Genomic DNA, 14046 nt, shown 5'->3' on the forward strand with positions numbered 1-14046 from the left:
TACGAAATTAAAAAGCAGTTATTTTATAATTTTTTTAATCTAAATTATAAGTACTATTTACTGGATAAGACAATATTTTTGAGTTGGCAAAATTATCGTAAATGGAAAAACCTCTGAATAAACGTTATTTAATATTTAAACTCTAAATTAAAGACACAAATTTATAAAACATTCTTAGATAAATTAAATTAGTTTAAGTATAATTAAAAAATATTAAATTTCATAATTAAATGGGCTTAAACACGTTGTCGGCCCATTTTGCAGCCTTCAGGAAATTGGGGGTGTACGAGAAAACCATTGTCTGTATTCAATTCTCTTAAATTTTAGGGTCTGGAGAGATAGAGAGAGTGTGGGTGTGTGTGCAGAGAATCGCAACGATGGTTCTATCGGAGGAGGAAATGAATCGACTCTACCGAATCAGAAAGACGGTGATGCAGATGCTAAGAGACAGAAACTACCTCGTCGGTGATTTTGAGATCAACATGTCAAAGCACGAGTTCAAATCAAAGTACGGCGAGAACATGAAGCGCGAAGATCTCGTCATCAACAAATCCAAAAAGGACAATTCCACAGATCAGATCTACGTCTTCTTCCCTGAAGAAGTCAAGGTCGGCGTCAAAACCATGAAGACTTACACCAATCGAATGAACTCCGAAAACGTCTTCCGGGCCATCCTCGTTCTTCAGACCAACCTCACTCCCTTCGCTCGCACTTGCATCAGCGAAATCTCCTCCAAATTTCACTTGGAGGTCTTTCAGGAATCCGAATTACTCGTCAACATCAAAGAGCACGTTCTCGTTCCCGAACATCAGGTTCTCACCGATGCCGAGAAGAAAACATTGCTCGAACGATATACCGTGAAAGAGACTCAGGTCAGTGTGTTCAATTTCTCGCAATTTTTTAATTCGGAAATTGATTTGGTACTTTATTCATAGTTTTTGTTGATTGGTGACTTCAATTTGTGAATATGTCTAATTCGGAAATTAAGTTGGTACTTTATTCATAATTTTATAGGTCACTTTCTTCAATTTGCGATTTTTTTTTTTAATTCTGAAACTTTTTCGGTACTATATTTATATCTTTATAGGTCTGGTCTTCAATTTCTAAATTTTTTTAATTCGTAGTGAATTTGGTACTTTATTTGTAAGTTTTATGGGTCAGTGACTTCAATTTGTGAAAAAAAAATAATTTGGCAATTAAGTTGGTGCTTTGTTGTTAATTTTTTTATGGATTGGTTTTCAGTTGCCAAGAATTCAGGTGACGGATCCTGTTTCGAGGTATTATGGACTGAAGCGTGGACAGGTGGTGAAGATTATTCGGTCGAGTGAGACTGCTGGTAGATATGTTACATACCGATTTGTTGTGTGATGATTTCATTTTGGAATGTGGGACTGTTCAAACTTTGAATCTAAGTTATATGATCGTGTCATGGGTGACATGTTTTTGTTGGAATTTGGAAATCTCAGTTTATTATATAAAGCCAGAAATTGTATCATAGAGCAATGAATTGTTTTGGTAAGTTGTTGACAGGGATTTATTTGTGTTTGAGTCTGGTACAAGTTGATGGGTTGTTTCTAATTCCTACTTGTCAGTTTAACATTGTGATTTAGTTGTAAACCTCACTGGAATATGGTTAAAATTGTTTTCTTGTCAATTGAGACAAAATTCCATCCCATATGATCTCAAATTCAATTAGGGTGTATTTAGAAGAACATATGAAAATAACTTATGATTCTTTTAAGCTCTTTTTGGCGTATTTTAACAAGCTTTTTAATAACTTATCAAAATTAATTTTTTTAACTTATGTTAATAAGTTTCATAGTTAAAATTTATGGTATAATCTGCTTATCCAAACTCATCCACCCCTAGTTTGTAACACATTGGGAGTATGTCAATTGAAAGTTGAGACTCTGAGTGATCATGTGTGGTGAAATAATATTGATAATTCCTAGGTGCTAGATTTCGTGTTATCATGAGGTGAGCCGGCATGAACTCCTAACAGTTATTTTTGTGAGTATTGATAGTATTGGTTGAAGTGGAATGGGTACTCGTTGTGTATATGTTCAAAGCCTTTTGCTCAAATTATGTCTTTTGCCAGACTCCATCAGAATGACTGCTATGGGGATTAATACATTCCCTGTTTGCTTCTTGCATATAGACTCTCAACCTTATGGGTACAAATCATCATGGTCCAATTTTTAAGGTTCATTCTTTCATATTTCATGGGATAGTGACTGCTGTAGAAGTAAACAAACGATGTATATATGTCTTTGTAAACTAGCTTGAAAGTGAATCTTTATGCCCTTTCCATCGTCGCTAGTGATTTAGAAGATATATTTTATAAATAAAACTAACTCTGTAAAAAGTTAAAACTGATTATCGCTAAAAGCTGGGAGAGTTGCAAACTTGAAAAACTATTAATTAATCATAAATTGCATTTGGGTTTGTTTAAGTTATTTCATGGTACAAATAATCTCATTCTTAGTGAACTAACGAAGTTAAGATTTATAATGAAAATGTATCAAGTTTTTATTTAACATTTTATAGATAAAATTTTACCCATGAAGAAGAAAAAAAAAAATTACAAATCACCCTCTGTAGGGGCTAAGAACCAGATTTGAGATCTTGATCCAAGTCATAAGTCCTTTGCATTTTTTTTTTGGGTCAACAGAAATTCGTCTAAAGTCCTTTGTTTGCACGCAATTTAGGGTTGGATAGTGTCTTATCATCAGGGGAATGGATTTTTTGTCCAAGTATGTGGGGGTTGCGAGGCTTTAATTTATCATAGTTTTGTCTAGCACATCCAAAGTATGGAATCACCAATGATTTTAGGAGTTGAAACTACGGAATGAGATGACATGAAATAAAAATACCTTGGTATTTTTCTTATCATGAATAAGAATGATATTAATAATTAATTTTTCGGAAAAAAATGACGAAATAAAATTACCAATGCACGTACTACACATAATATAATATGGATGAACTATCAAAACAACAACTAAAGAAAGAAACAGGAATTAAAAATTAATGACAAACTGTATTACTAGAAAATCTTAACAATTTTGTTATGCGTTTATTTTCGAGCACAATAAGGCAAGTTATTGCAACAATAACTAAACCTTATTTTTTTGGATTTATAAATTGGAAAACTTTATTTGCTCTTTTCTCAAGACAACCCCTGCTTTAATTTTAAGAAAGACGTTATGGCTACTAAGTTAACAGGGAGATGAATTTGATAAGAACATCTACTGCGTTTTGGGATGCTAATGAGGCAAACACTGGTACTTCATTGGACAATGCAGACCCCCCACCAGCTAAATCAGATAGTGATCTAATAGCAATGAAGGGTTTGTTTTGTTGTAGACATACTAAAGCAACTGCAGCGCTTTCCATATCAGTGGGAGTGGCACCAAATTGGGAGTGCAAAAGTTCTCTGTATGCCTTATTGTCAACAAACACACTGGCACTAACCCCTTTTTCTACTCTCACCACAGTAGGCTTTCTTGGTAAGCAAGTTGTGTTGACACAACTGCCCAAGTTAATATTCTGTACAAAATAAAAAAAGAAATGAGTCGTTGATAATATTCTTTTCCCCCTTTAAGAAGTCAATTATAGATAGATGGCAAAATGGGGTTAAACTTACCGTAAGATTTCTTGCAATTTTGAAGTATTTCTTGTCAACTGGAACCCAGAAAGCAAATTGCTTAGCTTCAGGAATACCATTCACAGGAAAAATTTGCTCTGGTTGATACCAGATTGTGTTCAAAAGATTTGTCTCTGACTTAGAATGTTTTGTTTAGTTATTGTAATCGGCGAACTTAAGATCACCGAATCTTTTGCTGAAATCTCCATTTTCTTCTCCTAATCTCTGCTCAATTAAATAAACAAAGACAAATCAAGTTTTGGTTAATTGTTTCAATATCTGTTTATTTTTCTAGCTAAAAAAGAAATATTAGAAGCAATTGAACATACGACTTGGACCAATTTGCTTTGTATTAACTGAAGCATCAATGCTTGACTTGGCGAGTTAGTGATTTCTTTTAACATCATGATCCATGCATTAATATATATATATTGAAAGAGCATATGCATTGAGAGACAAAGTTAATCTAAACTTCCTTTATTGTCACAAGTTGCTATAATTAAAGAGGATGAAAGTTTCAAAAGAAGCAAATAGAAAAAAAAACATTATAAAACAGTGCACCTGCCAATGCCAAAGTCCTGTGTGAGCCCAATATTGGGGAATAGTCACATCTCCAATCTGGAGTTTAGGATTTGCATTTCCTGCAATACCATAATGGAGAACTCCTTCTACATCAAATAGAGTAAGCAACAATTGGGTGGAAACACCTGCATTCAGCTACACAAAAAGAAACCAAAACATTAAAAAAAAAGACAGAAAAATATAACCAATTTATGCAGAATGTAGAAAAGAAACTTAGCTTACCATTCCCTCTCCAGTCATAACAACTATAACCCTCTTATTTTCCAATACACCAATGCGAAAATGTTTTCCTGCATTGTCAAGTTTACCCATGCAAAAAAGTGAGAAAGAGCAAGCAATATCTACACTTAATCTCTAACTTTACAAAATATATATATATATACCATTGCATGGAAATATCATAACACTTTGAAAATTGTGCATTAACTGTCTAAATCTATATTAATTTCATTTAGATCTTCATGACAAACTTGGTGCTGAATCAACTACAACGACAGATTCTGAAGTTTTAATAGTTGACAAACTTCATGATGAATAAACTACTATGATGATTGCAAAGATTCTAGAAAGGTTCAAGAGTCAATGTAGTTCGTTGTAGTCCATGGTTATCAAGACATACATTTGTGAGCATAATAAAATAAATTAATAAACAACACATTGTTGTGGAAGTTACCGGCAAAATCAAAGTAAGGAAACTTGCTATGAGGCACAAAGCTAGGTGAATTAAGAAGAGGATTCAGCTCAAAGGCATTTGGCACCACTATACCAATGTATGGCCCTTTGCTATTGATATTGCTGATTTCTCTCCAAGAAAGTTCACAAACTGCACCATTGGCCCTTATGCTAATGCCCAATACCAACACTAGTAAACCTAGTAATTCCATTTTCTTCCAATGGTTTTGTCTTTCAAGTTCTCAGAAGATTTATAATCCATTTGATTACAACAAAAGGAATGGAGTATAGAGTTGTCAACCACGTGAAAGATAAAATATAATGCCATTAAAAATATAAAAGTAAAAAGATCCCATTAATTAACTACCACGTTTAACATAAATTTAATGGCGGCTACTTAGAAAATTAGCCATGATTGTTTAGAGATCATATTTGGATTTTGATGACCTAAGCAAGCAAGGTGCTTTTTGTTGTTTTTGTATAACGTGATATTAGTTAGATAAATGCTTTTTGAATCAACAAAATGTGACTTATTTTTAAAATGATTATATATATATAAGAACAAAAAAAGTATAATATTAATTTTGAGTAATTCAAATAATAAAACTCTTAGATGAATCCAATCTCGACTTACACTCTCTTTTTTGGTAATTAAATTTCTTCTCTTTATTAATTTCCATGCATATATTATGTGTATTTTAATTATTTTATTTATTTAAATTTCTTATTATATTATTAATTACATCTTTTATTTCATTATTTTATCTATCTTCTTTTTACCTATTTCATATCTTTGTGGAGTGTGAAATAAATATTATTAATATTATACCTCAAATTGTCTTCTTCTTCTTTAATTATTTAAATTAATTGTGTATTTTTTAAAATAGTTTTTAATTTATATTTTAAATTTTTTTATTGAAAAAGTAACCTATACTAAAATGTTAATTCTATTGATTAAAGAGTCAATATTCAAGAACAAGAGAAATCCAACCGAGATTAAGATATAATTAAATCGATAAATAAGACCGACACTCCGCATTTTAATACCTGACTCTCAGTCACGTGGAATTATTATTATTATTATTTTTATTATTTTTATATATTTATAACCTCAATCATTTGCAACAACGACAGTATTTTTTAGTTGTACTATAATAAGAAAGCATTATCATTTAACACGAGAGTTCTAAGTCAACATCACACAAACAAGGAGTCAATGACTTAATAATTTTATGAATTAATAATCACTAAGATGACTTGTATCCATTAAACTGAAAGAAACTAAAATGAAACAATTCTATGACTTGTAAACTCTAAACACTAAACCGAAAGGCTAATTCATTTTACTTTTCGGCCAAGTAATATGAATTTTCGTGTTAGTAGATTATTGATCCTAAAGTAGCTAAGTTCGAGCCATTAAATTCTGGACTTATTAGTACTTAATTGAATCATAGATTTAGGTTCAAAAGTGTTATTAGTGATTACGTCCTGGGTGCAATTTCAATGCTTTGTAACTTGTTTCTGTTGTTTTTCTTAAGTGTGTTTTTTTATTTTTTTGTCTGAATTGTTTTCTTTAGTCAAATAAGATAATGCGTTATTAGCCCCATAAGCAAAGCCTTTGGGCTATTACAGATAAGGGAAAGCCCAAAATCAACAAAGCAATGCCACAGCACCACTACAACTTAAGCATGCTTGGGTACATCAATAAAATGGCTCAAGAAATTTCATTGTTTCTTAATGTTCTATTTGGGCCAAGCGTCCCTCAGGTGCAGCTCATGTAACAATACTACAGCCCATGGCCAAGACAGCATATGGGCCAAACCAATTGGGTTGATCTTGACTTAACATAAAACTCAGGCCCATTTTCATTTTTTGTGTTGCATTTATTTTTAACTTTTCATACTTCATTTAAAATGTTCAATTATTTGACATGTACTAGGTGCTATTGGAAAGTGAAATTTGAGCTAATGATCAAAAGAAAACAAGAAATAGACATCACATCGAGGGCAGATGCAAACGGGAACAAGAAAGAAACTATGATGGATGAGGCATGTCACATCTTAGAACATCAAATTGAAGAATAATTAGGCAGTGGAAATGACGAGGTCTCGCGTGGTTGGGATATTTGGGTCTAATTCTTTGCCTTCAAAATGATGCTTTGCTTTGTCAACCCCATGCCGGTGCCGGCCATCATTGCTTCTATGTTTTTCTTGTTGGAGCCTAATATTTAATTTCCAATGGGCAAACCCAAGCATGGAGCTAGAGTTTCTGTCAACATATTCTTGCAAAGAAACAAAGCATGTTTTCAAGGAAAAGAAAAACATAGCCTAATGGTGTACACACTATTTTGAAAATATTAGATGTAGATAGGGAGGTTGATATTTCGTTGTCGGTGTCCCTTTTAAGATTTTGTTGTGTAAGATTAGATATCAGTTAATTTCATGTGTAGATCCAGATTTCCAAGTCACGTGTAGCTGTTTTGTCACATTCCTGATAGTTGATTCACCTGTGTCTACACAACTCGGTGCAAAAGGGTTTTGAGATTGAATTATTGATGATGATCATCTATAAAATATGGCTATATGTAGATATATATTGTAGCGTATGCTAGTGTGTAATGGCTATAAAACCTATCCACAAGCTTATATGTAGTAGAACTATAATATAATGGTTTAGGTTTATGTAAGTATAATTCCCAGTGTGCCACTCGTGTAATGCATTTAGTTATAAATATAACGATTGTTCTCACACAATTTTGTCTTTAAACTCTTCTATTTTCCATAATTAACACTTTCCTTTTGTTTTGATGAGTATAAAATGGTAAGTTGTGGAAAAATTAAAAGTATATTATGCAAAAGAAAGTTTTTCCGTAAACATCTAAAAATAAGAGTATTTAGAGTTTTTATAGTATTGTTACTGTAGTTTTATCAAATTAATTGTTAAAATTTAATTTTTCATTTTTTTTTCCGTCGATCTGTTGATGTATACAACATATACAGGCATGAAAAAAATGTTCACAAAATAAACGAGCATATAGAAATATCCTAAGCACATATATATATATGGAGGTAATTAAGACTCCTAGTTAATCAATAAATGTCATATTGGCAAGTTTGGATCCAAGTAATTAACGATTATCAGTCAAAACCTTGAATTGTATATCAAATCTCTGGTTTGGGTTAGATGGAAAGGAATGCTTGAACCCTGTTCTCTTTATTGACGTACTATTTATTATATGAGAGAACTATTTCTGTGACTTCGGTTTAATTTATCTGAGAAATGCTAGCTAACACTTTTTAATATATTATTTTAACATACTTCTAACTATTAACTAAAAATTATTAAAAACTGTAAAAGTATGAAAAGAAATATTAATTTAAAAATAATAAAGAGTAAGATCCTTATAATTTTTATAGTTTCTATTTTAACTAATAATTAATAATATATTAAAAAGAGTGTGAGATTTTATTCATGGAAGTCTCTTCCTTCATGCAACATGAAATTTAGGCATATTATCTCCCTGTTGGAATAGTATTCTTTTCATTCTAGCTATCTGAAAATTACTGTATAAAGGTCATCTTTGCTTTAAATAGGAGGAATCATTGAATACGTATAAGAGAAAGAAACTAGCTAGTGTCAGTTGCCCTAGTCAAGCTAGGGTTAATTATTAAGCTTTAAGAGGATTTACTAAAAGAGTGCAGGATCTAACCCTTTTACAAAGGCTCTCAGCACAACTAAATTAAGATGAGCTACTAAAGCTAACTACAGTGAATCGTACATAAGGTTTAATTATCATAACTATAACTAGTTAGTTATGATATGTACTAACTACTTATGGTATCGGAAGAAAGGGTAAGCCTTGTGCAAATATAAAGTGCATGGTTTTGAGAATGCATCAGTGTCTTCTAATATCGTTTTTGCCAGTAGACCATGCAAACTCATATTAATTTATATTGATTAATGCAAGAATTAAGTAGATTAATAATTTATTGCTTTGTTAACTTGATTTATTTGGACCAGTGAAGTTACATGTATATGTAGATAGGATTTGTAATGGGGAGAGAACTGCTGGAGAAGATCTGGATTGCTTCAAGAGAAGGTGTGAAGACTTTTACGTCTATTCGTCCACGTTACGTGTGGAACAGAGTGAGGGCAACCCATATACTGACAAGAACAAGCTAAAGTTTGTGGCTTCGTGCCATTAACAAAGTGTTTGAATTTATTTAAATATAAATCCATTTAACACTATTTTTAAATTAAAACATGATTTAACATAATTTTAATTTGTATTCAATCACACATTGAATAAAGAGTTTCAACACCTTTACATATACAAATTAATAACCTGAAATTTGTACGTAATTATCGATATATGATGTTCCCGAAACGTAAGATTTAACAAGTTGACTGTAGAATTAAGTACCCAGGAATAATATTTCTAAACTTTGTTCATGGCCGCGTATCTCAGACATGAGAAATATAATTAATGGGATATAATTATTTAGATTAACATAAAAAATTATAGCTCGAGAAGTATAAAATGCTTTGACCTGCTTAATAATTGATATATCTTTCATGACTTCCTATCTTTCCCAAGTTTCCGTAATGATCCAAATGAGCAGAAAACTTGATTTGCTAACTTGAAATAATACTAGCAATATTATAAGTCAGCATAATAATGGTCATCAGTTCAATTAATGCTGCTAAAAAAGCAGCATTCAAATGATTAATCATACAAATATTGCATATACATTGAAATATAGCGCATTAATACCACCATCTTAATTAAGCTAATGAAAATAAAGAAAAGCTTGATTTTCATGAATTAAGAAGTTTCAAGGGCCTGCATACACTCGTCATGGTTAGCACACATTTTATTCAGGAATGAAGTATAGCATCATGAGCAATCAGCCTTAGTTTTTTAGCAGATTGACTGCTCATGATGGTATATCATTTCCATGAATTTACCTCTTTGCATGCTACCATTTTTATATGTATATGTTGCCCCAATTGTAAACTTGATCTAACGGAAGCCCCCTCCTAAGGCTGGAGCCCAATAGTCTGCTCCATTGTCACTTCCAACTTGGAGTGTGCATGACACTGGAACCAGACATAACCCTCTACTCCTCAGACACTTCTTTGGTTCTTCTTGAGGATCCTATTTATCAGTAACATTCAGAACAAGAAGAGTAAGAATAGTAATAAAAAAAAATATTTTTTTATTATTATAAAGACACTTTATCCATAAAGTTTTGTTTTTTATTCTTTAATTTACTTTGTATGTTATTTTATGTTACTAAACCTCCTTACATTTCTTTTTTTTTTTTTGGATTATTGAATTCTCTTGTAGGATTCCTTTAATTACCTTTGATAGCAAGATTTATTGATATAAATATAAATCAAAATAATTAAGGAGATGAGTATAATTTACCCTTATTGTAATATATAAAAAATGAGGAAGAAAAAGTTAATAAAACTTCATTGAATTTGATGAGAATAAGATTATTACCTGCTCTCCAGATGCTTTCCTCTTCAAGCAGTTTTCATTCAGCAGCTACATACACAAAGTAAAATGAAATGTAAATTTAATATGCATACTTTACAATTAGTAATGGGAAACACAAGCCACTTGTTTTGATTATTCAACTTATAAACAATATTATATCTGATAAAGCTGGTGACATTTCTCTTTACTTGTATGCTTTCTTCATTTAATTAATTGAATGTAAGATTAAGTTGTAGTTTCCTTCAAAATGCAAAATCACCAAACCCCTTTAAGGGGGTTAATTAATGGATCCAATGAAAAGCATACCTGACCAGGGTCTTCAGGGAATATACAATTCTTCTCCCCTTGAACCTAACATTAAATAATTACAATCATCACTCAATTAGTATCACATAATTACCCATTAATTAGTACGCTGGTGCACATGCAAGAAGAAAGAAGCTGCTAGAAAGGGCAGAGAGAGAGAAAGAGGACCAGAGGGAGAAAGTGATTATTCCTTCTTGCTTTGGGAAGCGTAAAATGGGTTTATATATATTTTTCTTACGTTTTAAATTCTCTATCATTTTAAGAGTAATATTTATTATTTTTAATTACCAAAAAAGCATTTTAACAATAGTATTTCAGTAAAATAATTATTATTATAACGAACAATTTTTTTAAGATACATGTATATTACTTTAAAGAATAAATACAACGAGACAGAAAAAGTATGTGCTAATTTTTTTTCAAACAAAACTTAAATATACTAATATGATTGCTATTCTAATTTTGGTAATCAAAATCAACAATTATTAAGATACAACACCGATTTTGATTGAACAGACAATAACACTAGCAGTACTTGAAACAATAAATGTAAGTTATGTGTTCTTACAGGATGTTGCTGCCTAGTGTTTCCTGATCCACCGCTCAAGTAAGGTAAGCTAAGGGCCTACATTCAAGGAGGGAAAAAAGAGAGCATATTTAGAACTTTAATAATTAAAGGGTATGTTGGAAGAACACAAATGTGAAATGGACCTTTAACAGCGTGCCATCACTGGCTCGTGGTTGTTTGGGAAACTAAAGAGAGGAGAAGAAATATCACCTCAATTTGACTCTGAAGGAATCTGATATACCCAATAGCTTCTAACAAGACAGAGGCTGTGTCAGTCTGCAAAAGTGAAATATACCACACCACTGTCATATTCCCAGTCATCACTTCTATACTATGCTATAAACAAACCTCTTTTCTTCTCTAAAAATATCATGTAAAAGAATCCAATATATAAAGAGGGGGAAAAATTATAACTAGAAAAAGTACTGTTTCCAATTTTTTTAAACATATGTGGATCAGTAAACTTTTATTATTGGATTTTCTACATAAAAAATATGGTTACTTTTTATTAAAGGGACATATTAATTTAATTAAATTTATGTGCATTAAATTTTAATTGAATTATTTAACTAGGTTAGCTCTTACCTTCCCAAATGGGGAAACGAGCTGATGAAGGGCTGTGATTCTGTCACCTAACTTCTCCTTTCTAACCTGAAATTGAGAAGAGGAAATCATATAAATGTGTCGTACATACACATGTTGAAAAGTTGGTTATATTTTGTTGTTTCATTTGGCTGATTTTGATTCTTTCTTACTGAGATAGTAAAATGACGATGAAGGAAGAGATAAAGAATCACTATGATTGAGAAATGGACAACCAAGAAAGACAACAATTATCCCCCACATGGTGTTTGTGTGTGCATATGCGTGTTTGCATGCCTGAAAGAGAGTTGGAGATTGGAATTTTCTGCCTGGTAGTTTCCATACCTTGAATGTAGACTGTGCTGTAGCGGAAGGTTGAACCCTAGCTTTCTTGAGTGCCCCACCAGCTGCAATGCTGTTGCACTTTGAGAAAGAAAGAAATTTTTGTTAAATTCATATTTAAAAGAAATTAATAGAAGCTGAGAAATGGGAATTTTTGAATTTTCAGATTCAGTAGTATGCATACATATTGGTCAAGTTTATGTACTCTATTACTCATTTTAATTCAAAGAAGATGATATAATCGAAGTAATCATGTTTTTTATATACAATATAAGAAAATTAAAGAATTATAAAAGTACCTTGGTGATTCAAAATCAAAAAGATAGGGGACAATCTTGCCTTTAGCGGATGAATATCTATTGTAAAATGTTTTCTCTCAATATTCTAAAATATGAATGCTTTTCTGTGGCCAAATTTAAAGGTGTTAATTAGTAAAGTTTCAGAAAAAGTGAGTTTGTGTAACTCATTGACCAAGAAAAATAAAGGTCATGAAGTAAGAAAATTGAAGATTCTCAATTAGTTAGTCAATTAAGGAACTTTAATCGAGAGTGCTATGAAATCTAATCTTTTCGTTACCTCAGAAGATCGATCTGGTGGTGGATGCCTCGCATCTGTCTTATTGTTAGAGAAATCCAACATGTTGCTACTGAAACTTGTCACACATGATTTTGGAGACCAAGAAGGCTTTGATGACTGAAGTTCTTCATTTCCATGCCCATACACATAGCTACTCGCGGAGTTTTCTTGTTTAACATCAACAAGAGAAGCATTTGGAGCTTGACTTAGCATTTGATCCTCCCAGTTCTCCAACTTCTTAGTCTGAAACTGGCCCATACCAGCCTTATCTTCTTCACCTACCACCCCACTCCTGTATCCAAAACCACAAGAATAAGCCAAAAACAATTAGATTTCGATTCTTTCATAAGCAAACATATATAGTTATTATAATTATCCATGCAGCCATGTACGTTAGTTAGCTTATTTGTGTGTGTGTGTGTGTGTGTGTGTGTGAGAGAGAGAGAGAGAGAGAGAGAGAGATACATAAGTAGGTGGCTCCATGACTCAGGAAGGTCTTGATTATTGTCATGCCAAGAAGGAAAGGGAAGAGAAGAGGTGGGTGCATAAGGGGAAGGAAAGTTGGAAGGAGTGGATAAGAAAGGAGGAGCTTGAGGAGGCATGGTATTGATATTGATGCTCCACCAGTTAGGGTTTCCAGTCATCATTTGTTGCACCGGTGAGCTCTGAAGAACACCTCTATTCATTCTTCTTCCCTCCTTTGAGATATTTTTGGCTTACAAAGGAAAAAATGAATTCTCTTTCACTTTATCAGCTTGATGTTGCAACCCAAACACGGTCTTTGTAGAAACTTTGAGAGGTCCTCTTGAGACTGATTAAGTAGCTTAAGGTGAACACCAGTGCTTGGACCGTTTTTGAAAGAATTTAAATAATTATGGAGTTTTGAGAACCTTTGTCTTTGTTTCCTCTCTTTTCTTCCCTTTCTTTATTGCTTTGCTTTTTTTTTCTTTCTTCCTTTCTTGTTATTTCTTTTCTTTCTTTGCTTTTCTATTTCCCTCCGCTTGCTTTTGCTTTATCTTAAAGTGGGACAGAAAAGGTGGTAGCAATTCCCATAATTATAAAAACCAAAACATATGTGCATATAACCAAAATATCACTCTAGGGTGCATCATTTTTCTATCATATCTACCTACGTGGCGCACTGCCAAGGCTTCAAACACCACAAAGCCATTTATTTCAATATATATATCCACGAACCTCTAAATTTTGGGAAATTTGACTTGCCAAAGCTGAACACTCACGACTTTTTCGTGCTTAATTGACTCA

The 14046-nt window shown here is 32.3% G+C and overlaps 3 protein-coding genes across 3 annotated transcripts; 1 reads left to right on the forward strand and 2 right to left on the reverse strand.

Moving 5' to 3' along the window:
* Window positions 1–299: 299 nt before the first annotated feature.
* LOC113867861 (DNA-directed RNA polymerases II and IV subunit 5A-like) lies at window positions 300–1674 on the forward strand. The gene is made up of 2 exons (XM_027503360.1): window positions 300–872; window positions 1243–1674. The coding sequence occupies exons 1-2, from the start codon at window positions 378–380 to the stop codon at window positions 1366–1368; spliced, it is 621 nt and encodes a 206-aa protein (XP_027359161.1). The 5' UTR covers window positions 300–377; the 3' UTR covers window positions 1369–1674.
* A 1539-nt stretch (window positions 1675–3213) lies between these two features.
* On the reverse strand, window positions 3214–5112 carry LOC113868019 (bark storage protein A). Its single transcript, XM_027503570.1, is given in 5 exon segments — window positions 3214–3549; window positions 3647–3871; window positions 4208–4363; window positions 4451–4518; window positions 4902–5112. Coding segments are annotated over 5 exon segments (996 nt in total).
* A 4457-nt stretch (window positions 5113–9569) lies between these two features.
* Window positions 9570–13730, reverse strand: LOC113867110 (transcription factor bHLH68). Its single transcript, XM_027502132.1, has 9 exons — window positions 13246–13730; window positions 12781–13072; window positions 12208–12285; window positions 11866–11931; window positions 11491–11556; window positions 11281–11337; window positions 10713–10757; window positions 10410–10454; window positions 9570–10058 (listed from the first exon to the last, which is right to left on the reverse strand). Exons 1-9 carry the CDS (start codon window positions 13464–13466, stop codon window positions 9924–9926), a joined length of 1005 nt encoding a protein of 334 aa, XP_027357933.1. The 5' UTR covers window positions 13467–13730; the 3' UTR covers window positions 9570–9923.
* Window positions 13731–14046: the final 316 nt, after the last annotated feature.

The sequence above is a fragment of the Abrus precatorius genome, unplaced genomic scaffold (genome assembly GCF_003935025.1).
Source record: "Abrus precatorius isolate BTA unplaced genomic scaffold, Abrus_2018 Scaffold5, whole genome shotgun sequence".
NCBI classification, from domain to species: domain Eukaryota; kingdom Viridiplantae; phylum Streptophyta; class Magnoliopsida; order Fabales; family Fabaceae; genus Abrus; species Abrus precatorius.

Coding starts and splice junctions, on each gene's coding strand:
- LOC113867861 (XM_027503360.1), top strand. CDS start 378: ATGGTTCTATCGGAGGAGGAAATGAATCGACTCTACCGAATCAGAAAG. Junction 873..1,242: donor ATACCGTGAAAGAGACTCAG/GTCAGTGTGTTC, acceptor ATTGGTTTTCAG/TTGCCAAGAATTCAGGTGAC.
- LOC113867110 (XM_027502132.1), bottom strand. CDS start 13,466: ATGAATAGAGGTGTTCTTCAGAGCTCACCGGTGCAACAAATGATGACT. Junction 11,932..12,207: donor CAGCACAGTCTACATTCAAG/GTATGGAAACTA, acceptor TCTCAATTTCAG/GTTAGAAAGGAGAAGTTAGG. Junction 10,455..10,712: donor TCCCTGAAGACCCTGGTCAG/GTATGCTTTTCA, acceptor TTGTGTATGTAG/CTGCTGAATGAAAACTGCTT.